Below are 27,920 nucleotides of genomic sequence, written 5' to 3'. Positions count from 1 at the left end.
TTCTCAATATCAAAGTTTTAATCACACTAAGGTGATGTTCAGTGAAAGGAATAGAAAGCAGGAGATGGCTTGAAACATTAACTACAACAGTGTGCTTTGGAAATTGGTCAGGAAAAGAAATGTGCATTCTTGGACATATTTCTAAGTGAACTTCACTGGTAGAGCGGAAACAGAGTGTGACCCTAAATATTTAAAACAAGGAGAAAAAAGTGGGATACGGCCGAGGTTGTGGTTTAGGGGAGTAACTGGAAAAAGAGAGGACTGGGCAACAACGTACACATCTGGAAATAATTGAAGAGAGAGAGAGCGTGAGTGAGAGAGAAAGAGAGAGGGGGAGGGAGGAATTGAGAGGGTGGGGCTGACGGAGTTACACCGCTCCGTTAACAAAACGGAACAAAATAAACGGTCATCCCGAACGGAAATCACATAAAGTACAACATTTGGGAAGAATACAATTGGGGAAAGTGGACGGACACAGTCAACCAGTGAAGAACAATACCAAGGAAGCGAAGAAAATAGAGCTGGTTGAAAAACCTGACGGCACAGGGACAAATCCAAAGGAGAGCCCGAAACCAGGGGATGAAGGAGCCAGGAGTTACGAAGAGTGCGACAAAGACTTGAATATTTGAAGAAATTGAAACTCATCTTCAGGTAAAGTCTATTTGAATTACACAGATAACTACACACATAGGCCTACTCAATCCAGACATCAAAATCAGTCTTTGTTTGGCGATAAAAATGTAACATTTTCTTTGGTATATTTCGCATAATTTATTATATTTAGGTGTGGGTCCATGTCATACCAATAAAAAGAGGATTTCTATCGGATCAGATTGACTAGAAGCAAGTAAACAGGAAGTCAGTAGGTTTTCCCCAGAGACTCCCTCACATTTGTGGCTATTCATCTATTTATTTAACCATTTATTTTTCATTTTGAATGGTTTTAGAAGATACATGGCAAATAATGTGATGCTGCTAAATAGAGGTCAGAAAAATTATATATTCAGCTGAACAGTTCATTCTTGACCATGGAAACACCATGGAAACACCATGGAACATTAGCAAAATAGTCTGCCGAGTCTTTTCTCAGTTTGTTAACACAACAGAGAGAAAACATCAGAAATTTGATAAAATAAAAATTGCAATAATATATTCCACCACAACACCAGCACTACCATCCCCTCCACCTCCTGATGTGAAAGTCAGCTAATAAGCATTTAATTTGAACACGATATGCCATGTTGGCTACAAATGTCAACCTTGGATGTATCTGTGGTTTGTTAAACCACATAACACTTACAATTACCGTGACCTTGATGACTGAAAACCTTCATCAACATTAAAAGCAGGTGTTTTTTTAAGGAGACCTGAGGATATTTCCAGCAAATTTTGAGGCGGGCAAAATCGTTATTTTTCATGCAAAGACGGACCAACTCCATCTGTTAATGTGGCAACCAAACCAGGTATTTTAAGCCAAACCATGATGTTTTCCTTTCCGACAGGAAAAAAAGGAATAGACACTTTAAAAGAGACAGTTGAGGAGATGAAGAGCTGCTGCTCAGACAGTAGGTGCAATGGGAGAGAAAATTTCATGGGGAAAATGCTCTTAAAAAACAAAAAGAAAGTTGTAACAATTGTTGACAATCAAAACATGATTATAAATCAATAGGATGTATTTAATTCAAACATGTATTTGACAGTTCAGTACTTAAATAGCTCTATAATGATATAAATGTAATAATTCCAGTAAATGAGGTCCAATGTGACCAACTAATTGTTGCATATCACGCCCACTCTAATGTATTTTCACAGTCCTGGTTTTAGTCTTTAAGCAACTCCGTTTACCAGTCCCAAAAATCTGAGCAAATTGTAGCATTTAACATTTGATTTAACTGATTTAACAATCTCTGTTTGTTTGTTTTTTTCGTATTCTTTTTTGGCCTTTTCATGGCTTTATTGACAGGACAGTTTAGAGACAACAGGAAATTGGATGAGAGAGAAGGGGATGACATGCAGCAAAGGGCCACAGGTCAGATTTGAACATTGGGCAGCTGTGGTGAGGACACAGCTTCCTGCAATTGCAACACAAATAAATACAAATTCAAAAGGCCCCTACCAAGGCCCCTACTTCTTTGAAATACGGTTTTCCCAGAACTTTGCTGTGGTCAAAGGAAATGCCTTCAGCAGTATAATTAGGTCTACTGAGGAGGGTAGGGAGCTTCCTTCCTGTCAGGAGTTTGACATCCTGTGTAAAGTCAGTAGACTGTGTGAGAAAATCTCAGTCAGAGATAAATTAGATTTCTATTGTAAAGATCCTCATGTACTTACTAACACATGAACATTAATGCAAACTCATACTTATCCGGTACTTTAAAAGAGTGCGGGATAATGTTTCAAAAAGCTTTATTTATAATAGGCAATGTCATATTATAATAAATTCTTGATTGAAATCATCGGTTCACATTGTTTCAAGTTAGTCTTAAGACATTGGTCACCTGAACAGTTAGTTGCATTTATTATTCCTCCTATCGACCAATGTTGCACTAACAATAACAATCACTTCCTTGGAGAAAACTGGCAGTTGATTTGCATTGTCAACATATCAGGAATCAGCAGACTTTTATTCTGACACTATTCTCACAATAATGGCTTCAAAATTGTGAGTTACTTACAATTTGTTCTGCCTATTCTTTTCTATTGTCTTGTGTCCCTGCCACATGACTTTTGATAATATTTTTAGCGAGAAATGTATGTTTTGTATGTATGTGTTAAGTGAGTGTGGTTGATCTTGAGTGTGTTAGTAATTTTTGCTATGCTGGTATTGTCTTTGTGTTGTGTAGTTGTGTGAGCTTTTATGTTATTTGTGTTATGTTTTGTACCTGTTCAATTATGTTCTTGCAATAAAAAAAAGAAGATTTAGAGCTTACAGGTCTAATTTGTAAGATTCTCAACTTGCCAGACAATGGCACTTTGGGTTGGTAGGTCAGGCCCTCCACAGACCCAAAGCATCATTATGAGACTCAAAAATCAACTATTTTACAAATTGGACCTTTAAATTAGCTTAAAAAAGCTACATAACAAACAGCTATATAACATGACAAAAATAACATAAAAGGACACTTAGGGTATGAAAACGTTAGGGCATATTTTCCATTTGCCATCAATTTTCATATAACTGCCCATATTTGAGTCTACACAGTTTATTTCTCACGTAAATATTCCCAGAAGTAAATTAAAGTGATGAAATAGCATACGAAAATTGTAAATAAAAGATAATCGAGCCAAGATCACACAGATTGGTGTGGTGTTTGATTAATAAAACCAAATGCTTCTTGAATAAAAAATAGCTGTGAACTGAACTTCAAGGTACTAAAATAAAACATCTTCCCAACTGAATTATCCACAGAATGAAGTTATTGTTATTTATTTTTTTGGCCCTTCATTGATAGGAGATGACAGAAAACAGAATGAGAGAGAGAGGAGGAATGACATGCAGCAAAGAGCCACAGGTCAGACTTGAACCCTGCGCCGCTGCAGTGAGGACAAAACCTCTGTACATGAGACACATGCTCTACCAACTGAGCTACCAGGGCACCCCAGAATAAAGTTATGATTTCAATATTACAACTTAAAAGATGCAATGATTGTTTATTTTGAAATTAAACACATTTAATTAATGAGTAATAATTCCATGCATTGAAACTTATTTTAAAATTAAATATATTCAATTGATGAATAGCAGTTGTATATTAAAAGTTAAATTGTATTTAATTCCCTTGAAATTATATTGTTATTAAAAAACTAATTGTATTGTATTGACCACTATTAGTTTCCAATTAATTTTAAGTGTCTGATGACACGCCAGCTAAACTCATATTTTTATTTTTATTTTTATACCCATATTTAGTAATGGGTAACTCCATTACTGTCCCTCTGAGCTTACTGTACATTTATGAAGCGATCCTCCCAGATCCCATTCACTGTTCAACTTACTACTTCTGTTGCAGCCAGCCAGTCATTTGTTCATGAAAATGTGTATTGATTTGGGGACAGTGACATGGCTGGGTTGGCTAGCAAGTCTTGTTTTTTAACGTGCTGTGAAATTATGTTGTTTGTCAACATACACAATGTTATTGACTTTGAATCTTGCTAGCATAACATTAGCTTTCTAGCTAACAGCTGAGCTTAAGGGTTCAATGAGCTGAGTCGACTAATTTATCTTCCATTGCTAAGTCTTATCTGAGGTCCTTCCTATATACTGGAAACGTTTCCATTATATATGAACCTTTTGGGATTGTAATGATTGTGCCAGCTATTAGTCAAATTCTCAGATGTTGCTAGGGAAAAACATTATATTTTGATGGCAAAACACATACAAATATACGCAAATGATCTGAATGTTTTTTTCTTTGGCTCGCTTATAATCAGATCAGTTGTTTTTAACTCCCCCAAAGACTGGCTCTGAACTGCCGGTATCCACTGCTTCTGTCACTCTATTGTCACAGCCATTCCAATTGCTTCATTTTGATGCTAAAGCCAGAACTTAAGCCTCCAAATGATATTATTTTTCACCTGTTAGTTTTATCAATCATTACTTCAAGTTACTTTTCCATTTAAAACTGCTTCTTTCTTTGCCTCTGACATTTCTCCTCAACACTCAGCTAAACTCTTTATATGCAAACCAGGTAATTGGGGGCATGTTTAGAGCCATTTATAGTCAATTGTGGGGATGGTCAGACGGCTCATGCATGTGTGTGAAATTTCTGGATGATTGAGATGTATGAGGAAGAGATGTGTGGGAACAGACGTATGTGGGGTTTTATAAATCTGCATATGCATGTTTGCTGCTTCATGTGTACACAAATTTCTATTTTCTAGTTTTATACATTTGGCCCAAGGTTACGATAATCAGGAATTAATGGACACTTCATTGGGCATTATTCCTTACATAATGCATTCTTGTTGTAAAGTATTATCAATGCAGATAATACCAATAGAAAAGAATAGGTGGAACAAAATGTAAGTTTCTCACAATTTTAGAGCCATTATTGTTAAACTTCCACTATTTGCGCAATTGACCAATGTCGCTTTGAAACTTTTTGATGTCAGACTGGCATATTCATTGTAGCTGTGAAGTGACTTCTTCCTAACATGACTTCAATGAAAAAAATGGGGCATCAAATCCTGTTTTTATCCTGATCAAAATCACATTTTCATGTTGACTGATTCAGCATTCAACAAAGAGCATTAATAAATGGTGAGTTGTGGTTACGTAATGTTTATTCAGTATCCTTATGCATTTGTGAACTTTACATAAGGGTCACAAAGACCAATAATAAATGGTTATTTCAGGTTAAAGAATTGCAACAAAGACATGTACTGACAGGGACAATTTGATATTCACAATTTGTTTTAGTATTTTCATATTTTATATTTACACTATGTAATCAGACATTTTTTCTAAATAATGTTTTTTTGGCATTTCTGTTACTTGTTCCATCTCAGTCAACACATAGCCTATGCCGATACTTTGTATATACATAATAAGCTAATAGCAGCTGATACCTTGGCCCCTGATCTATTGGTTGGGCTATAACTGGAAAATATCTACTGTTAATGTATTGGGCCTGACCTTGTACAATCTAATGCAACAACCCTGTAATTACCCTGTAAAGAAGTTTTCTATTCTCTACTGGGATGATCTAGTCAGCTAATCAGACCACTAACTGCATGGCTAATGAGCTAAGGGCAGCTAACATTTCAGTTAGCAGCAGTTTGCAGTTAGTTTTGCATCAAGCAAAGCTATGTGTTGCAAAGCTATGTGATGACCAATTAACAAACTGATGTGTTGACGACGGATCGCTGCAAAAGTAGTCAGAAAGGTAAACATGGTCTGAGGTCATTAGGTCTGAGACCTAAGCTTTTTGCTCACAGATATTACTTTTTTACCTCATAATTTGAACTATGACAAAAAATAAGGTAAAGCACAACAGGTCTCCTTTAAATAATGCTCTTCTGTTCTGTCTTTCTTTTGCAGGATGTCAGTGTCTCGGAGGTGTTTGTGCTGTGTCAAATATTTGATGTTTGTCTTTAACCTCATCTTCTGGGTTAGTATTTGCCAAATCAGTGCCAAGTTGGTGTCATACTTATTCATTCTTTCTGTATTCTGTAACATTTTCCAAAAAAAAAAAACAACCAAAAAACAAAACAATCAGCGGTGTCTTCCAATTTAGTGTTTCTCAAATAAAGAGTTGTGGCGAGTTAAGTTTAAATATGGTCACGGCATACTACTGCAATGCTTTAACAGTTCTGCAGACATGCCAAGTTAAATCTTATGTTGTTTTCATTCACTCACAATATGGGGTTTCCAACTCTTTACTAGAAACATAAATATTTTTCAGGACAATGCATTGTGATCAATGGTGCATTTTGACACTGATTGACAGTACTTTTTCTGAAAAGCTAGGAGGATGCGGCTTGTTTGGCGTTGGAGTCTGGCTGTCCTTCACACAGGCACCGTTTTCCTCTCTTCCCCTGTCCTTTCCATCGCTCTCAGCTGCCAATCTGCTGCTAGTTGCTGGTGGCATTACCATGGTGACTGGGTTCTTGGGTTGTCTTGGAGCACTTAAGGAGCAGCGCTGCCTGTTGTTCATGGTGAGAGGTCCACATGACTGAGAATTTGCAGATATTCTTTTTTTTTAGGGTTATAGTTTTCAGTCACTTTATGCTTTTGTTGATAGCCAACAGTAGAGATGTGACAGAAGGGGGGAGAGGGGAACGAGAAATGACATGCAACAGAGATGTTTTGACATGAACTGGGCACACTGCAGTTCAGATATTATGATCTTAATGCAGTAACATCGGGATTGTCTATATAGCTTTAGCTTGTAAACATTATGTCTGTCTCCAACTGCTTTTCTCTGCTCTGCAGTTCTTTGTGATCCTTCTGCTCTTGGTCTTGACGGAGGTGACGCTAATATTGGTTATACACATCTTCCATCACAAGGTAAGCTTGTGCACCCTCCAACTTGTTAGAGTCAACTAAAATTGACAATGAATAGAGTAGGAATTAAATAAGTAAAATATAAAAAATATATTGTCAATCGATCATTCAATCAGTCTTTATTTGTATAGTAGGTGTGTGTCACCTTTAGTTGATAATGATCAACTCATCATCCACAATGCAGCAAAGCTCTTCTTTGTCTTCGTCTAAATCCTTCATCATTCTGTAAGAATTAAATTAAATATAATTGTGCTGTATCGTAGGCAACTGGACTTGTTTTAGTTTCTTGAAGACGTTTCACCTCCCATCCAAGAGGCTTCTTCAGTTGTAACTAACTGGAGGGGAGTTGGCAGGCTTTTAAACTCTGTGTGGGAGTGTCCTTACGGAGTCATTAAGGACATGTGTGAGCTCTGAGTTTCAGAGTTTTTTAGGGCCACTTGTGAGTCATTGACCCAACCGGCCTTCATGTGGATTGCTAAGGTTAAGTGAGCCCAGGTGTAAAAGGTTGTTAAGCTGTCTGGGGAGGGAACTCAGTACTGCATTGTAGGTGGGTGATAAGTAATGTCTTAGGCCACCTCCTCTGTTCAAAGATGGTTGTTCCAGTTTGACATAGATGGATTCCTTTACTCCTCTTTCAAACCATCTGTAATCTCTGGCCAAGATGTACCATGACCTGGTTGACTGAGAACCTTCATCAACATGTGTCTTTCTTTCTTTCTTTCTTTCTTTCTTTCTTTCTTTCTTTCTTTTCACTTTTTTCAGCTGGATTCCAAAGCACAAGGTGAATTAAAGGAAGGTATGAAGATTTATAAATCAGAACCTGGTCTAAAAAAATCTTGGGATAATGTCCAGAAAATGGTGAGTACTCTCAGCAAACAATGCATTGCTGTATTTATGTTGCATAAATATAGCTGTCTACAACAAAATCAATTATGTCACTGAAGGTGGAAGATCTCAGTCACACCACCCTTGAGGGACCATGCTTATAACAAGAACTAAAAAGAGTAGCTCTGTAACAAAATTATCAAAACGAGTTAATCTTAAAAATATCACGGTACCTTTTTAAAACTTCATCCTACTCTCGCTAGCCACTGTCAGGCTAGTCGAGCCAGCAGTACTTATGTTAGACTGATTAACCATCATTCCATCATTGTTGTGGACGTGGTTGTGTTGAAAGATGCCACTATGAGAGGGAAGATGTAAGAACACAAGATGAAATGAAACTTTTCCTGTTTTCCTGCTCCTTGCACTTTAATGCACCTGATTTGTATTTCCTCTCCATTTTACCCCTGAAGTTGATTAAAAAAAAACACATCAGTCACACAGCATTCGGCTGCCCAATCAGCCAGGTAATACAGGGGTTGCAGCATCCCATATTCCCCATAAATCCTAGTGCTTGACAGGTATTTAAGTTTCCAAAATGTAAATGTTTCTGATTATTTGTCTTTGTCACCATTGTCTGTTGAGAACTTGGCGGTTTACATTTGTTATTGTAATTTTTGTGTTGGTTAGTCCATCACTTTAAAGGCGTTAAAGGCCATCCCAGCGAGAACGACCACTATAACAATATGAAGATAACGATGGGAGCATCCTCACTGATGAGTGATAACATTCTAATAACTAGTGGCGCTAGTGCTCCAACTTTGTCAGCAGCTTTGGATACTGTATAGTTATGAGTTGTTACTCCTGTATGCTGCACAGAGAAACAAAAAAAAGAAAACCCACAAAGGGATATGGTTGTACAAAATTCTTCAAAGATCACAGGAGTTAGAAAAATCCAGAAGTCTGTTGCTGTTACCAGTTATTGTCTTTTGAAGACAATTTTTATTCATACTTTTTGAATCGCATTTTCAGCCTAATATGTGTTGTATAAGTATTTAATAAGTTGTATACATATCCAAGACTGAGTTACTAGAGTAGACCCTCTCAAAAGCGTCTCTTAAATGCCATACATTAGCTTCCATAAAACAGTTAGAAACCAATATTATAAGCACTCCTGCAACATTATTTTGCAAAATCAAGCTGTCAATTCAGATGGATTTTGTTTGGCTGTCTGTGTTTCTATCACTCCTCAATTCACTTTGAAAGTGATGCCAATGATATCTTTCCACACTAATGTTGTTGTTGTAATTGTGGTGTGGACTCCACCATCCACTGCAAGATTTTTAAAATCTATTTATAGAAATAGTTATTGTTATAGCTATTGTTCTTGGTGTGGATGGCCCTTACAGTGTTGCTTTCAAGTGGTGGCACGATAATATTACTGAGCAGGGTAGATATTGGCTAGTGGGGTCCCTCTGCTTATACATGAGTTATCTAGTTGAGTGGTATTACTTTACATTTTATATCTTATTGTCTCCTCTTCCAGTTCAAATGTTGTGGAGTAACTAACAAAATGGACTGGTATGATGTGCTGAATGGAACGCTGCCCTCATCCTGCTGCTCTGTTGGGACAGACCAATGTGTTGATGGATGGAGTGAGGTCAGTTTGCTGCTAAGCAAAAAAAAAAAGGGGGGGGGGGGGGCTTGGTATGATTGTTTGTTTAATGTTAAGGTAACGCACAGCAATCATTACTAAACTAAATTAATGGTTGCTGATCTTGGAAATGGCGCTGTGTGTGCCCTGTACTCAGCATCTGAGGTATTCTGTCACACGGCATCAGCATGTCAGTTTGGCTCCTTGTAGACAGATATAGAAGTATCAATTGTCTCTTTCTCTGCCAGGCTCTCAGTTTAATCCAGGTTTGATCACCCTTTCCCCCGCAATTACCCGCCTGCTTCAAAGTGCACACTGCGTGCAGAGTGACCTCCTTTTTATGGCTCATTCTGTGACAATGCAGTTTCTTTATGAAGTCTCTGTACTTGAACTTTCCACACTCCTTTCTGATTATAAGATTTTTTGCCCCAAGCTACTATATTTTTGTTGGTTTTGTCAGAGCTGCAGATTGATAATTTTCTATCTTATAAACCTGCTAATCCTGTTACTCACTGAAACAGGTCTCTGCAAGTTGATTTTGATTAAGCAAATGTATTTATAGCAAAAGCTACTTGGAAAGTAGTAAAAAAAAACAATACAGCCTGCAGGAACAACACCAGGGTTGCAAAATGAAACTGAGTTGAAGTCATTTCATACTACATAAGAGAAACAAAAACAAAACAATCTACTTTATAAAGTGGATTGTGTAAGGGAAATTCTTCTTGTTGATGTAGAGAGTTGCTAAATCTCTGAAGATTTAGACTCAATGTGATGAATCAGATCTATTTAATACATGCAGCATGGAGAGAAGACCCACAGTGTTCTCTGCAGTCTTCCAAATGTTTCTGACTTAAAGACAACAGAATAGGGGTTACATACTTACAACAGTTGTTAATTACTCCTTCCCCTAACAATGACCCCCTGATGTTTGTGTTTATCATGCCTTTCCCAGGGCAGTGACCCTTGACCCTGATGTTTTATTGGACAGTAAATGTCATCCTATCTACCATCCTGTTAACACCTCAGGCAAAGAGAACTGCCCCTCATATGACTTCCTGACCTGTTCTAATTCTAACAAACCCCCACACCTTAGATGAAGGCTGTCATTTTTTTCTAACTAATGCCTCTTTTTTTTGTATTCCTTGATCAACTGCGCTATTGTGGCTGTTGTGATGTCATCTTCTTTTGGAGTCACCTGACTGTGTGATCGGCATGCCAATGCCACTTTCCCCTCTGTGTCTTCTTGTGCCCTTGTTGATAACAGTCCATTGCTATCCTTCTGTGATGGATGGGGTGTCTAAATATCAGTATAAATTACATCAGTTTGACAGGTGATTGCAAGTGAAACAGCGGGTGGTGTGGTAGGTATGAATATATGAGGACATTTGGAGTCCAATTGTTGCAGGCTTCTGAATTTGCAGGACCAGCTCTCATGTTGCTGCTAAGCTGAAGACCAGGATTGGACAGTTGTGGTGACTGGCCCAATGATGGAACTGTAGCCAAGATCCTCCACCAGAAGTCCTCATCACTTCCCCCTTGGGTTAGGTTGTCTTTTTCTCAGAAGAGGCATCACTGGGGAAAGGTTTGCATTGGGATGCTCTGGTCTGGATTCACGCCTCTTCCTCAGCTATCCAGACACAGTTGGAGTCATCAACAGGTCTCCAGGCTTGATGTGGCATTAGGCTCAGGAAGAGCAGCTTTTACTTCAGGGAAGACAAGCTTCAAGACATAGTTTAGCTCACAACAATATCTTTACACTTTCATCATCTGTCCCTGTCAAAGTTAGGAGGCAAAGTTGATGGGCTAAGGAGAGTTCAGCAGTTTAGATGACATGAGACAAGGTTAGTAGCACATTTGTTAGTGCAATACTCATGCTGTGATCAGGTGAGTAGTTTTTTCTGAGGTTTAAAGGAGTAGACAGCATGCAGAACATGAACAGTTAGAGGACACATAATGATATCAGCTGTGGCCATAACTTCTTTGGTAGCGGCTGCTACAGCTCTTAGATAATCTTACCATAGCTCTCTCTGTGGTGGAAAGTCATTTTGATTAATGACCTATTAGTTACTGTTTGTAAGTAAAGGCTGTTGACATAAACCACCACATTCAGAAATAGATTATTAGTTGTTGTTTTTTTTTTTTTTTTAATTTTTAAGGGATTTCTAGGGTCTGGGAGACCTAAACAAAAAAAATACATCAAGCTTGATTTAAGTCAGTAGATTTAAGTCGTAGAGGCTGTCTCTGCCTCAGAGAGTCAGAGTCAAAAGTCAGTCATGGTCAAAAGTTTTCACCCATGTGTGATGTCATACCAGGGTTGGGAGATATCCACAAAATTATGAATCCATCGACAACAATGAACTGCTAAATCCAATAAGGCAATCTTTTGTTTTCCTCATTTGTAGTTTTGGAACATCCAAGATTGTCTGGATGTGGTCGGGACCTAATTTGCGACCCTCCTGAGTATAGTAGCGCATTGATTGTGTGAAATAAGTTGCAACTTGTCCTTCTAAACTTTTGGACTGTTTCTGCCAGAAAACAAAGTAGAGACACTGTCTGAGGTTGACAATGCCCATGTATAGGAAAACACATACACAAAAATTGTCAACATACTGAACAAGTGCACTACCACACAATGGCTGGCAATGCGACAAGTTCTCAGCTCCACAGCAAACAGAGCTGGACTGGAGAAGAAACCCTATGGCATCTGCATCCAAGAATTAAGTTTACCATTGAAAGAGAAAGCAACCCAAGAACTGAGTCAGGATGAACAGGAATGCTAAAATATGCATTTGCTAAATCAATAACTGAAACACCCGCAGTCTGATAGAAGTTTTGACATTAGTGTTACAACATCTGCTGGATGCTGAACAGCTTCATTTATCACCCTAAGGTCTTTTTACTGTGCTCCACCCAATAACAGAACAATAACAGAAGTTGCATCTTTTATATTCCCAAAAATCAAACTTGCTCTGAGCCCTCAAGCGACCAGATACTGTTGGAAACAATGCTTTGTCTTTAGAAGTCAATGAGTGTAACTTTGTGTGTGTGTGTGTGTGTGTGTCATTGTCATTATTTGTGTCTAATTGTGCTTTTGTCTGTGTGTTGCTCAATGCTCTGACCTTCCTCTGCTGTCTCCTATGGCTCTGTCAAGAGGAATCCTGGAGAATGAACAGACACATGTGCATGTGGCCAAGATTCTTCTGGATCTCGTCCTTCTTGCTAATTAAGCTCAGTGGTAGCACGATCATGTGATATATGCCCATAGCCTTCCAATCTGCAGCATCAAATATGCTGGTCTTTTGGTCAGTTCTGTTGCACTTTTCTTGAAGTGTCAGATGTGGACCCAGTCTCCCTCTCCTCTTGCTGTTCTGTTGAGACTGCCATCTTTGTCCAGGACTTCTCCATCTCCAGTCTTTTGGGTGTCAGGTAGTTCCCTGCAACCTCCTCCAATTTGTTCGGCTGACATGGCCTGTGCACAAACACTTCTGGATCTCAACGACAGTCCGCTTCCCTGTTTACCTCGGCAGGGGGTTAGGAACCATCATCCCCTCTGTCACCTTGACTCCACAACCAGTAGTCAAAAGAAGCCTCTATTGGAGAAAAATCCTTTCTTGGCGAAGCAGGGTTAACCTGTGGCTCTTAAGGAGATAGAGAGAGGGCTGAAAGCTCAGGGTATATTGGGTCCTCTCCCCACATATGGAGGAGGAATTCCTAATTCTGGCCATACATTCTTGTTTCTCCTTCTTCCTCTTACTCAAACTTTCTTTTTCCCATTATTGTTTAATCCCACTACTGATTTTGAAAAAACTTGTCAGCCTATCTATTTCTTTCCTACTTTCTTTCCCTTTCCCTTTTCTTCTAACATACTCTACACCATCTTAAACATTCTGTGCTTAATGTTCCTTTCAATGGAATCACCCCATGGGTGACATAGTGCCAAAGTTGAACATCCTCAACCATATTCTTTCCCCATTTGTCTGCCCTAATTTTAGCAGGGCCTGTAAGAGGGTCAGATAAAGCTTCTTATTTTCCGGTTTTGTTCCCCATGTTTTTAACTGACTCACTGGGACAGATGTGCTTAAACTTCCAATGGGATTATCATTCACACAAAATTTACTATCACACTGATCTTTCCATACAAGCATATGGTTGGATCTCATCAAGTAGACACTAACATTTGGGTAACTTATTCAGCCAGGTGGTTTGCACCCTTGTAGCATACATCAATCAATCAATCAATCAATCAAAGCTTTATTGTCATTTAGCTGTAACAACAAAAGAAGTGCAGCAAAAACGAGATTATGTTTCTCCGGGATCCCATAACACGAACACAACAAATACACACAATACATTACTATAATAATTTAAAACTAAAACTATGACTAAAGCTCATGGAGTGCAGTAGTGCGCATGCTCCAGATCAGCAGTTCAACAATCTAACAGCTTGTGGATGGAAGCTGTTGATTTGTCTGTTTGTTCGACCTTTTAGACTCCGGGACCATTTTCCTGATGGGAGCAGTTCAAAGAATGTGTGGACAGGGTGGAAGGGGTCCCTGACGATGTTCAGTGCCCTGCTCTTGCAGTGGCTTAGGAAGAGTTCTTGAGGGGAGGGAAACTCAGATGACCCTCTCAGCTCCTCTAACTATTCTCTGCAGGGCTTTTTGTCTGACATACTGCAGCTGGGGTACCATGTCGAGATACAATATGTCAGAATGCTCTCCACCACACCACTATAGAAAGTCCTGAGGATGCTGATGGGGAGAGAGGCTTGTTTCAGCTTCCTCAGGAAGTATAGTCTCTGCTGGGCCCGTTTCGTGATCCCTGAGGTGTTCTTATTCCAGCTTAGGTCCTGCAAGATCTGCATTCCGAGGAACTTGATGTTCTCCACTATCTCCACTGTGCAGCCACTGATGCTGAGAGGAGCGTGCTCGGGCTGAGACCTCCGGAAGTCGATAATCATCTCCTTCGTTTTGTCCGCATTGAGCACCAGATTATTTTCTCTGCACCAACCCTCTAGGTGTTTAACTTCTTCTCTGAACATTGATTCCTCATTTCTACGAATGAGTCACCATTGTGGTGCCATCCGCGAAATTGATGATCTGGTTCCCCTCATGTCTGGATGCACAGTCGTGTGTTAGCAGTGTAAACAACAATGGACTGAGTACACAGCCTTGAGGAGATCCAGTGCTCAGCGTGATGGAGTTGGAGGAGTTATTTTCCGACAAGGACAGACTGAGGTCTCTCCGTCAGAAAGTCCCGTATCTAGAGACATGTGGCGGTGTTCAGGCCAAGTAGGAGGAGTTTCTCCATTAGTCTCTGGGGGATGATGGTATTAAATGCTGAGCTGAAATCAATGTACAGGATTCTGGCATAGGTGTCTTTCTGGTTCAGATGGGTGATGACTGAGTGCAAAGTGGTGGATATTGCATCCTCTGTGGAGCGGTTGGGACGATAAGCAAACTGGTGTGGGTCATGTGAACAAACACTTCATCACAATTGGTGTCAGTGTGACGGGGCAGTAGTCGTCCAAACAGGATACAACTGATTTCTTTGCTACTGGTATTATAGTGGATGTTTTGAAGCATCTGGGGACGATGGCCTGACTGAGGGAGATGTTGAAGATGTCAGTCAGGACATCTGCTAGCTCACCAGCGCAGGTTCTGAGCACACGTCCCGGGATGTTATCCGGGCCTCCCGCTTTCCATGGGTTGACTCTGGTTAGGGCCCTGCGTGTGTCTGCTGCGTTGATGGTGAGGGCTGGCCCGATAGATGGTATAGAAGGACCAGCCCACCCTCTGGTTGTCGGGTTTGGTGCTTCAAAGTGTGCAAAGAAGTTGTTGAGCCTGTCTGGAAGAAAAGCATCATCATCAGTGACCCCCTGCCTGGACTTGTAATCCGTCACCACTTGGACTCCCTGCCACATCTGCCTGGTGTTTCCTGTGTCGCAGAGGTTTCCCTGGATTTTCATAACATGCTGTATAATAGACACTGAATGTCACCACAAAGTTTATTCTTTATATTCTCATTTCATATATTTTTTCATTCATACGCCCATTTTATTGTAGTTAGGCCTAACATATCATACTATACTGTATCATATCATTATTACAGTATCTTATATTATAACACATTACATTATAGTATACACCGATCAGCCACAACATTAAAACCACTGACAGGTGACATGAATAACATTGATCTGCTGGGAAAACCTTGGTTGCAGGCATTCATGTGAATGCCACTTGACACACACCACCCATCCAAACACTGTTGTGGACCAAGTACACCCCCTCATCACAACAACACTACCCGATGGCAGTGGCCCCCCAGCAGGACAATGTGCCCTGACAAACCGCAAACACAGCTCAGGAACAGCTTGAGGAACACAATAAAGGGCCCAAGGTGTTGACTGGGCCTCCAAATTCCCCAGATCCCAATCTAATCGAGCATCTGTAAGACGTGCTGGAGCAGGTCTGATCCATGGAGGCCCCACCCCCCAACATACAAGACCCAGAGGATCCACTATAAAACGCCCTGGTGCCAGACACCACAGGACACCCTCAGAGGTCTTAAGTCCATGTCTTGACGGGCCAGAGCTGTTTTGGCTGCACAAGGGGAACCATAACAATATTAGGCAGGTGGTCATAATGTTATGCCTGATTGGTGTATTATCTCATATTACTTGTTATCAGGTTTGCACCAAACACCCCTATTCAATTTCTTACTCATCTATAAGGATTATCTAGAACTCCTTCAGCCTCTTTAAATTTCCCATCACAATGTATATATATAATCAGTTCTTTCAAATGCTTTACTTGTTAGGTTACAACGGCATCTTGCTGTAAAGTTAGGTATACTTTGGTTTCTTTCTTTCTTTCTTTTCTTTTTTCTCTATGGTTTTGTCTTTTCTACACCAAAGTCCACTACCACGAAGGAATAACATGGGGAAAAAAGGCACCCCTCATGGGCCCTTACACACAAAAGTCCAATACCACGAAGGAATTACATGGAGAAACAGGTGTCCCTCATGGGCCCTCAGACATATGAACTCACTACTACAAAGGAATCAAGTGAGCAACCTAGGTTTCACAATAGAGCAAATGATTTATAACACCGTACTCACTTATTAGATGGAGCATCTACTGTCCGCCACCTGTGCCTGACTTCAGGTGGGATCCAGTCCACCATTTGTCTGAGTCTCCTTGAGACTCCTGCTAGCAGTTCAACCTTCAGTCCAGGCTCAGGCATCAATCAGCAGAGCGTCTATCCCATCCTCATCGCAAAAATGTAAGAGAAATTCTCCTTGTTTAGGTAGAGACTCTCTTTAATACATGCAGCATGGAGAGAACACTGTGTGTCTTCTGTCTACCTCAACAAGGATAATTTCCCTTTGAAGTGGAGTGCAGATGATGAATTGAAGACTCACAGCCTAAGGAGAGAAGCAAGTGAAAGTGAAAGTCAGGATCAGCTACCTTGATTTCTCCACACCTTGCGTTCTCTTTCAGGTAGTTCCTTTTGACACATAAAATGTGGTCCTGTGAACCAGTTTGAGGGCTCAAGTTGCTGTGCAGTCAAACCTCGAGAGGCATGATCTGATGGATGGTCCTCGGAGGCAACATAAGCCCATTTTTCAGGTTTTGTATTTGACTTGATTCTCTGTATGTGGTTAGCTTCAAACGCCTGAAACCTTCTGGAGTCATTGTTTATGTGGTCTAAAACAACTTAGGAATCTGTCCAAAACAGATCTTGCAGATCTTGGATTTCAAGCTCTTTCTGGAGCATGTCACTGGTTCGAACTGCAAAAACTGCTGCAGTAAGTTCAAGTCTCGGTATAGTTGGGACAATGGTTGGTGAAACTCTTGACTTTCCCATTACCAGGTAGCAATGGACAGCAGTTGGACTTGTTAATGGCTCGGAGGTCATTACATTTACCGTATCCAGAGACGCTTGCATCCTCAAAATGGTAAATACCTTTTGACATCGCCAAAGCGTCTTTTGTCACATGTCACAATGATTGAGATATGCACACAGTGCGCAGATGGTCAGAAACAGTGACCAGCGGATTTTTTTTTCCTGTCACGATAGCGAGTTATTAGATTTGTTTAGTTATACAGATTTGTTGTTCACAATGTTGCATTATCAGGGATAAAATATGGTGCGTCTCCTGGACACATGGATAGTGAGTTCCTTTCAGATTTTAATACGTCAGAAACGCAGGATGCGAACCAAGCAACACCACTGGAACAGTCCAAGTTTTCACTGTAATTCCCAAGAAGCACATGCAGACACAAGTGGTTTTCAAGGCATTTCTCCAAATCCACCATCAAAACTTAACACACAATACAAAGACGATGTTAGCTTAACATAAATAATAGCCTGCACAGCATGAGGAATTACATTTTACCAAAGTAAAACACAAAACAAATACCCCATTGGCTGCGTACTACAAAACAGGAATAATCTTCAAGTCTTCAGCGGGTTCCTTATCTTTCACATACAATTAAGTCCATTGTGACCAGCATAAACTTTTCACCGGGGCACAGGGAAGGGAGGGAAGAGAGCCGGGACCAGAACTAAGCTTGGACTCAAGGCTATTCCTCCAACCAGTGTCGAGCTGCAGGAAAACAAAATGGATGAAAGAAAACTCAGGCTAACTCAGCAACGGGAAATCAGATACTGTTGACCCGACAATTTTACAGAGACCTAGCTCCAGTCCAGAGATAGAAAGTAACAAAGTACACTACTTACGTAAAATGGTACTTGTGTATTCCCATCCAATGCTACTTAATACTTCTACGTCACTACATTTCAGAAGACAATAACTGTAAGTTTTACTCTCATTTATGTATTTAATATTTTTTTATTTGATAATTTAAGTTACTATTTATTTTATAGATTCAGATTGGCAATACAAAATGTAATCAGCCAGTGAACAGCAGTATTGTAATTTTAATAGATTCATCATTACATTTATCTGGGTTAAGTTAAGACTTTATTGATCCCCATGCCCAATTCACCAACTACCCAGCAGAATATAAATTACTTAAAATTAGCCCCACCTTATACTAGCTGCCATATTAAAGTTGTACACATTAAATGTATTAACAATTCTGAAACAAGATTATCATGTCCATTTTTCTGAAATTGGCCATTCGGCATAATTCAGCATACTTTTACACTTTGTACTTTTAGTATATTTTGATGCTTATGTACTCTCACTTAATTAATATGGACTCTTACCTGTAACAGTGTAATTCTACAGTATTCATACTGTTAATTACAGAATATTTCTGGGTTTTTTTAAATTCACTAATTTATTAAAATAAAAATAAAATACAGTATGATCATGCATTTTTAATTGACGGTAAAATACTGGCAGCAGAGACGCCAGCAATATACTCTACTTCTACAGTGGTCATACAGTTAAACGGTACAGCCGAAGTGTCAGTTACAGTCAAAATAAAAAACAGTGTATTTCTGTGAATGAAATGAATTTACAGTAACATACTGTTACCTAAAACAGGTTACCTGAAATCTTACTGTTAACCATAGACAGGTAATACAACAACTTAATTAAGCAGTTTAGAACATCTAAAATAATCTTTAATGAAATTAAAATCAAACCTTTATTGTAGTATTGCTATAAAAATATATAACCTGTTGGACAACCAAGAGAAACGAGCCATAAAAAGTTTGAGTAGCAAAATAAATAGTCAGCAATTAAACAACAGCAATTAACTAACTTCTTAACCCTCTATGGTACGCACTATGATCCCAGAGCCAGGACAACAATTTGGCTTAAAAATACAATATCTAACTTCAGCCGCTAGGGGGCTCTTTAGGAAGTTAGGACATTTACATGTTTTACACTGCCACTTTCCATGCAGATTTCTGAATTTATAAAAATCCACAGAGGGAGAGAATATGTGATACTGGTATACATCTTTAAAACTATGCGTACCATGCAAGCAGTCTTTTCAGTCTGATTATTGTGATGTTGCGAGTTGGCAAAAATTATGAGAAAAGTGTGAATTAGGGTGGCATTTTATTTAGAGCTGTTTTTGCCACTAAATTGTGTTAGGATTACATCTATAGTTTAAAAAAAACAACCTTTATATGATTACACAGCAAGGTTTGTATTCAGAACCACCAGCCAACGCTTTCCCTCATCAGTTTGTATTCAGAACCAACAAATCCACAGAACACCATATCCAGTGCCCTCCACTCAGTCTTCACACACCTTGAAATTATCAATACTTACATCTTGATGCCTTTTGCTGATTTCTGCTAAGCATTCCACATTATTTCCACTGTGAAACTTACTGGAAAACTTAGAACTCTGGGCTTCTGTATGTAAATGCCCTACATGTAAATGTAAATGTAAATGTATGACACACTGCAACTGGAAATTGGACCCCCTCACAAACAGACCCCAGACAGCTTGGATTGGAAGTCACACCTCCTCTACTCTAGTGCTCAACACTGTAGCTATGTGCTCAGTCCCCTCAAGTTGATGTTGTTCACCCATGACTGCAATCCCAGACTCTGTTGTGAAGTTTGAGGTTTGAAATATCAATATATTTATATCACTCATGCATTAGGTTTCACTCAAGACCGGAGTGATGTTGTGCAAGACTTCTGAAATGTTGTCATGTGTGCGCATGTGCGTGGTTACACACTAGTATTGTAAACCTTGTTAGTAATACCCTTTTTACTGAATATAACTGTAATCTAATTACGTCTTTTTTTCTGTAACTTTACCAAAATATATTTATCTTCTGTTTTGTATCCTAATTACGTAATCCTGTTACATGTCTTCTGTTAATCCCCAAGGCTGACCGATTTCAAACGACAATGAGAGCTCATATTAGGAGGAACAACAACAATCTTGCAACATGTTTCACAGAGAACAACCCACTGCTCAACAAATCCAATAAGCTGATGATTGATTTTAGAAAAGGGAGGCAAAGACACATACTGCGGTGAGCTGAGGTGAAGTAGGTAAACAGTTTTAGGTTCAATGACATTACATATCTCTACCCTGCTGGAAAAAAGCCCACAAATGCCTTTATTTTCTTAATGAAACTTAAGAAAGCAAAATTCCTTCGCAAAGTTCTTGTCAGCCTTTACAGAGAAAGCATTTTCAGAGTGGAAACATCTCAAACTGGCATGGGATGTGCACAGCCAAGGACAGCAATGCTCTGTAGCAGCTGATTTAAACCACCCAGAACATCATTAGCTCCATTCACACTGCCGTTTGCATGCGGGGATCCTGTGCCAATTCTCCGCATCCGCCATTTTTACACTGGACAGCAACCCGCCAATTTGGCTGTCCTTTTTGTGGCTAGGTCCGCGAATTTAGACAGATCGCGGCATATTGGGGGTCTGTTTTGGTCCACCAATATGACGCCTCGGATGGGAACACTTTTAGCCGCCTCCATTGCTATGTAAATCCAAGGTGTCAATGTGCCAGCAATTGCATGACATGGGCGGAGGTGTCGATGACATGCACTGTTGTGCGACCCACAGCCGGGAGTTTTAAAAGCAGGAAACAGCTGATCGCAGCAGTCAGTTCATCACTTCATCCGCGGACGTCAAGACGAGCAACTGGAAAGCCGCTGAGATCCGGGAGATGTTAACCATCACAGCTGAGTGAATCGTCAATAACCAGATCACTCGTCACTGTTCACGCCAAAGTTCGTGCTTCAGCTCACATCACATGTTTACGCCTACCTCAGTGGCGGCTTTTTTGCAAAGGAGGAATATTACACCTCCGTTTCACACAGACAGCGTGTGGAGGAAGGGGTGTGTGACGTGTGTCTGGTACCTGCTGCGGTGTGTGTATGTATGAGGTCCAGGGACCCCCAAGGGTCCTTGAGGCTGTACACTTTTACACAGTGTAAATATGTAGCCTACTAGGCCCTGGCCTTGAAATTAAAATAAGGATTGGGATTTTAAAATCACTGATTTACAAGCCACTTTTTTTTCATTTACTGCTTTTGAAATTATTTATTTTTGCAACAAATGGGATATAATCATTCCATTATTATGTATATGAATACAAGGGCAAATCAAGTGAGACATAGGCTACACTATCTTACTGTATGAACTATAGTGATGTGATGAAATCAGTCCTGCTGGTGCTTCAGGAGAAGCCAGTGCAGAGCAGTTGGCAGAAGGTACAGAATCATTTCTACAGTAGAGCAACAACATGCAACAAGTTGCAGACATATGAACACCACCAGGCACTGCCATTTGACATAAATGGCTCTCATTTGTAATAATAGTTGTCTTGGCACTACAGCATTATTCTATTAAGCGCTAGTGTTGTTGAATTTTGCTGTCTGTTGCTGACTTGCTGTTATGTTTCCCAGGCCAAACATGAAAGCTATGTATTCCAACCTTAGATTTAGGTTGGGGTTCATTAGTATTCCCCGGTATGATAATTAGAGCCTATATAAAATATTAGTCAATATTATGTGATTGCTTATTAGGAACTATGCTCTCGGACTGCATTATACATTGCATATACAGTGAGGAAAATAAGTATTTGAACACCCTGCTATTTTGCTGTTTCTCCCACTTAGAAATCATGGAGGGGTCTGAAATTTTCATCGTAGGTGCATGTCCACTGTGAGAGAGATAAACTAAAAAGAAAAATCCAGAAATCACAATGCATGATTTTTTAACAATTTATTTGTGAGATATAGCTGCAAATAAGTATTTGAACACCTGAGAAAATGAATGTTAATATTTGGTACAGTAGCCTTTGTTTGCTATTACAGAGGTCAAACGTTTCCTGTAGTTTTTCACCAGGTTTGCACACACTGCAGGAGGGATCTTGGCCCACTCCTCCACACAGATCTTCTCTAGATCAGTCAGGTTTCTGGGCTGTCGCTGAGAAACACGGAGTTTGAGCTCCCTCCAAAGATTTTCGATTGGGTTCAGGTCTGGAGACTGGCTGGGCCATGCTAGAACCTTGATATGCTTCTTACGGAGCCACTCCTTGGTTTTCCTGGCTGTGTGCTTCGGGTCGTTGTCGTGTTGGAAGACCCAGCCACGACCCATCTTCAATGCTCTGACTGAGGGAAGGAGGTTGTTCCCCAAAATCTCACAATACACGGCCCCAGTCATCCTCTCTTTAATGCAGTGCACTCGTCCTGTCCCATGTGCAGAAAAACACCCCCAAAGCATGATGCTACCACCCCCATGCTTCACAGTAGGGATGGTGTTCTTCGGATTGTACTCTTCATTCTTCTTCCTCCAAACACGCTTAGTGGAATTATGACCAAAAAGTTCTATTTTGGTCTCATCTGACCACAAAACTTTCTCCCATGACTCCTCTGTATCATCCAAATGGTCATATGCAAACTTAAGACGGGCCTTGACATGTGCTGGTTTAAGCAGGGGAACCTTTCGTGCCATGCATGATTTCAAATCATGACGTCTTAGTGTATTACCTACAGTAACCTTGGAAACGGTGGTCCCAGCTCTTTTCAGGTCATTGACCAACGCCTGTCGTGTAGTTCCGGGCTGATTCCTCACCTTTCTTAGAATCATTGTGACCCCACGAGGTGATATCTTGCATGGGGCTCCACTCCGATTGAGATTGACCGTCATGTTTAGCTTCTTCCATTTTCTAATGATTGCTCCAACAGTGGACCTTTTTTCACCAAGCTGCTTGGCAATTGCTCCATAGCCCTTTCCAGCCTTGTGGAGGTGTACAATTTTGTCTCTGGTGTCTTTGGACAGCTCTTTGGTCTTCGCCATGTTACAAGTTAAAGTCTTACTGATTGTATGGGGTGGACAGGTGTCTTTATGCAGCTAATGACCTCAAACAGGTGCATCTGATTCAGGATGATACATGGAGTGCAGGTGGACTTCTAATGGGCGGACTAACAGGTCTTTCAGGGTCAGAATTCTAGATGATACACAGGTGTTCAAATACTTATTTGCAGCTATATCTCACAAATAAATTGTTAAAAAATCATGCATTGTGATTTCTGGATTTTTCTTTTTAGTTTATCTCTCTCACAGTGGACATGCACCTACGATGAAAATTTCAGACCCCTCCATGATTTCTAAGTGGGAGAAATAGCAAAATAGCAGGGTGTTCAAATACTTATTTTCCTCACTGTATGTGTCTGTCAGTGCGTGCATGCATGTGTTCTGTGAACATGTGTTCGAAGGCTGTCCCCTCATAGCTGATTAATTGATTGATTTGGACGTAGTTGTCTTTGTTTATTAGGTTATATTGTAGGCTACACATAAAAAATATGTGCCAATGAGGCAGGACATGACTTTTTATGTATAGCTGTAACCTTGGCACTACTTATTATGTAAAACCTTTATTCTCTTCTATTAAGTGTGTTAGTGGATTTTGCTGAGGATTGTTGTGTTACTGTATTTACCAGCCCAAACATAAAAGTTACTGTATATTCCAACCTTAGATTGTACAATAGGTCTAGCCCAACTTCATGCTTCCTGTCACGTCACATGTTTATGCCTACCCCAGTGGCGGCTTTTTTGCAAAGGAGGAATATTACACCTCCGTTTCACATAGACAAGACAGCAGATTGCAGCCTTTACCTGGCTGCAAATGTGGCGCATTTTCTAACTAAAAGGGGCTACACTCTGGTTTGTCTTTTACGCCGGAGCAGCTTGGCTCTGTGTGAACAACCAACGGCGGAGAATTGGCGAACCGCTGCTGCGGCAATAATGCGGCGTCTCTGTGTGAAAAGGGCTATTGTTTAGTGAGCATCAGTAGATATTGGTCTGGGGAGATGCCTGCACAGTCCAAAGAATGCTAAAAGAGAACACCTACTGCCGTACCATCAGCCTAAATGGCAGCTTTTACTTATCCTCCGCACTCAAATATGGAAAATAGTTGTATTTTTATGACTCATGAATACATCTATATAATTTATGTTTTAATGGTAGCATAAAGGGACTACAAACTATATTCCATAATATAACCATGTGTTAAATGATAATAAATTAATCTTGTATCTTAAGTACAATGTTATTGGGCAGTGATGGCCAGAACAAATAGATGACCAGAGTCCTAACTCTAAGCTGGAATTGTCTTATATTCCTCATTGCATTTGTTTGTACAGTATTTTCTACTTGCCAGTAATAGAACTGTGAGCAATATCATGCAAATGTCTGCTAGCCAGTTATCTGTCATCCTTCCTTGAAAGCTGAAATAAGTTGTAATCATTCTTCCTTTCACTTGTCTCTTCATCGTTACAGATGTTATCTTTTCTACTTCTGGCTTACTTATTCTTTTACTACTTGTCTGAGCTTTCTAGCCCTCCCTCACACTCTCTGTCTCTGTTTGTCCTCTGCAGCCATGTTATCAGAAGGCCAGGCAATGGTTGCTGGATAATATCCCCTCTGTTCTGGTATTTGGAGTGTGTATTGGTGTTGTGCAGGTATTTATCTCCAACATTATTAAATTAAAATAATTTATTGATTGTTTCTCTATAGGGTCATAAAGCCTCAAACCCTATCGATTATGAAAAACACATTATCAAAATGTATATATTTACTTACAATCTTCCTTAAAACCTGACATTGTCTGACAAGGGTGGTGTGTGTGAAATACAATATTTACAAGGAAATGAGAGCACACATTCACTGTCCGTTGTATGCTCATATTTCTGTTATTTAAGTTAATTCTATTAATTCAATTCAATGCAGCTCTCACATAAAATTGCATCAATAAAAATGTAATGCTTATATAATGGGATAACATGTGGCGCAGACAGTACACACACACAGTAGGATCTTTCCCAGTCCCCTACAGCAGGTCAGTGAATATTGGAATATTGAATGAAGGTGTTATTGATGTATAATTATTCAGGAATTGGTATTAAAAACATAATTATGTAAGAATTAGTATTTATTGTGACTTGGTGCCCCTACAGCTTACACTTTAGACTTTTGGCATCTGGAAAATCTACAAAACTCTGTGAGACATTACACAGATAAAGTTACAATCAATTCTATAATAACATCAGTAAGGATGTACATTTAGCTGTTGGATTGTTATTGTTTTCGTGTTAACTGTGAGGCAGATCACTACACATAACTTCATGATGTCTGTGCTGACAATAACAAGCTAGCATCTTCGTACAGGTAGCTGAAGATCCATTGTTGGCTGTGTGTGACATAGTGGCATGAATTGCGCACTTCTCACAGGAGATTGTACCCTCTCAACCCAAGTTACACTGTGCAAGAACAGGCATTCAGGGTGGTAATGAAAGAGGCATAATTTTCCCTACAACAAGTGTACCAGCAAATTATTTTGTTGCTGTTATATTGAGGCAAAATTGTCACACTGGAGTAGAGAAGATGGACCCAAATGCAGGGTATTCCCTGCTGCAGGGATCATAAAATATTTATGATCAAAGCAAATCTTAACAGCACTAACCAGTGCCATTGCTGGTAAGAAGCGATTTTATCCAGAATCTGCAGTTGTGCTTTTTGTGTGTGCCATTAATTAAAGACCGTCCTTTACAATTGTGGAACTGTGACACATAGGGAGGGAAAAATTACCTCAAATTGAAATTGGCAATATACAAAACAAGTTTTGAGAATATTTAATGAAATAAAACAACAGAATACAGAATACAATGATCAGTGCTGTAGCATTAGGACTTTATTACAGCTATATAACAGAATTTTTATATATATTTTTAACCATTTTGCCGTGATGCAAAAAATGTTCATCTGAGTTGAGACCAAGACAGGGCTGAGTAAAATGAAGTTGATTCTGAGATGAGACCAAGACCTTCAAAAAGAGCGGTCTTGAGACCAAGAGGTGTGATGTTAAGTAATACAACACTATTAAAGGTTCATTGTAGACATTACTGTAGAAATGATAGTTGATTTTAACATACAGTAATATTTATCAAACAGTCTCTCTCACACACACTTACACACTCTGAACCTATTCCTCCTCTTTTCTTGTCAGATATTGGCCCTGGTGTTCTCCATGCTGATGTATTGTCAAATTCTGTGTGCCGAGAAGGACTTGGATTGAAAACAGACAAGCTGTTCACTGGCCTGTGATGGGAAGGGTTATCACAGTCCCCTGGTATCTGTGGTGCTTCAGTGCTTACTTAAAAACAGATCTGAAATTGGTGTCTATCAAATGACCTGACGTATTGGGTCACAATTTCCCCTTTAGATTCCCCCCAAAACTAAAACCACATCAGTGGGCAAAATCATCACTGACAAAGCAAGTTGGTATGAGACTGATTAACAGACTAAGGAGTTTGGATGTCTTTGTAGAAGCAATATAATATATATATATGTATATCATGAACATCATCACAGTTTAACATTGCATTACTTCAGCTAATTTTAGATTTTTTCATGGATAGAAAATAATCAAGTGTGAAATGTATTATATACAGTGTTACAAAGTAACACTAAAAAATAAATATATTACTCTAACGCGTTACAAAAGTAAGCATTACAATAATACGGACTACTATAACGTGTTGCTAATTATATTTCAGTAATATATTACTACAGTTACTACAATGCGTTACAATCCGTGTTACCGAAGTGTTTTTTTTTTTTTTAAGAACCCATCCACACATGACCATATTAATCTAGGCTATGTGTATGTTTAATATAGCCAAGCCTATAAATTCTTTGTTAAGTCTCTTTGTGACTGAAATGAGCCATATTTCATAGGCCTAATGATGAAGCCTAATCCTCCGAGCACACTTAAATTTACATTCTTGAATCACATTCTTGCATTCCTTGTTCTGTGGACTATAATAAAAAGGCATAGAAAAAGAGATTTTTGTCTTGTCATGTCATTATAGGCTACATTGTAGAAGGTATAGGTCTGTTGTGTTTCATATGAATAAGCCTACAATTAAAAATATCCATTCCTATCTCATAATATATCAGACTGTGATCCTCTGTCTGCCTGCTCATCCCTGTGTCCAAGGCCATTCGTTTATTTAAAAAATCTAGGCTATTTATTTGAGCCTGTTGTTGAAAGTTAATAAAAAGTAGTGTAATAAGTAATATATTACTCTATGCACACAGTAATATTGGCATTCATCATTTCAAAATCAATCCAGGATGTCAAAAAGAGAAGAGAGCACCATATATAACTTGCTGGTTAATTTTGTGTGTTAAAGGTGCCATGTATGTTATCTATGTAAGAGTATAAGTTTTCAAATTTAACAGTATTTGTTAACAGCTTTGACATTATGTTAAAGATGTCTATGTACATACACACTAACCAACTAGCCCCAGCCTGTCTAATAATACTACTTTGTGCCTAAGGAGGCAAATAATAAAGCCCCCCTTAGTTTCAGCTGGAAGATGTATGTGAGTGGCAAGTATTGTCTGCTACATTTCACAACTTCTCTTTTTTTAGTCTAAAAAGGTAAACAAAATACACTTTTTTTT

General features: G+C 39.4%; 1 protein-coding gene across 4 annotated transcripts; it reads left to right on the top strand.

Annotated features, from left to right (window-relative positions):
* Positions 1–400: 400 nt before the first annotated feature.
* On the top strand, positions 401–27,295 carry tspan4b (tetraspanin 4b). 4 transcript variants are annotated; one of them, XM_073462482.1, is made up of 8 exons: positions 401–651; positions 6,038–6,107; positions 6,463–6,654; positions 6,932–7,006; positions 7,766–7,861; positions 9,372–9,485; positions 24,830–24,913; positions 26,458–27,295. In XM_073462482.1, exons 2-8 carry the CDS (start codon positions 6,039–6,041, stop codon positions 26,524–26,526), a joined length of 699 nt encoding a protein of 232 aa, XP_073318583.1. In that variant the 5' UTR covers positions 401–651; position 6,038; the 3' UTR covers positions 26,527–27,295. The 4 variants fall into 4 exon arrangements, with proteins under 4 accessions (XP_073318583.1, XP_073318584.1, XP_073318585.1 ...); XM_073462483.1 differs by lacking the exon at positions 24,830–24,913; XM_073462484.1 differs by lacking the exon at positions 401–651 and having other exon boundaries at positions 6,050–6,107; positions 6,467–6,654.
* Positions 27,296–27,920: the final 625 nt, after the last annotated feature.

The sequence above is a fragment of the Pagrus major genome, chromosome 24 (genome assembly GCF_040436345.1).
Source record: "Pagrus major chromosome 24, Pma_NU_1.0".
NCBI lineage: Eukaryota > Metazoa > Chordata > Actinopteri > Spariformes > Sparidae > Pagrus > Pagrus major.
Note: the sequence above shows the minus strand (reverse complement) of the source record. Positions and strands in the feature narration are given on the sequence as shown.

Coding starts and splice junctions, on each gene's coding strand:
- tspan4b (XM_073462482.1), top strand. CDS start 6,039: ATGTCAGTGTCTCGGAGGTGTTTGTGCTGTGTCAAATATTTGATGTTT. Junction 6,655..6,931: donor AGCGCTGCCTGTTGTTCATG/GTGAGAGGTCCA, acceptor TCTGCTCTGCAG/TTCTTTGTGATCCTTCTGCT. Junction 7,007..7,765: donor TACACATCTTCCATCACAAG/GTAAGCTTGTGC, acceptor CACTTTTTTCAG/CTGGATTCCAAAGCACAAGG.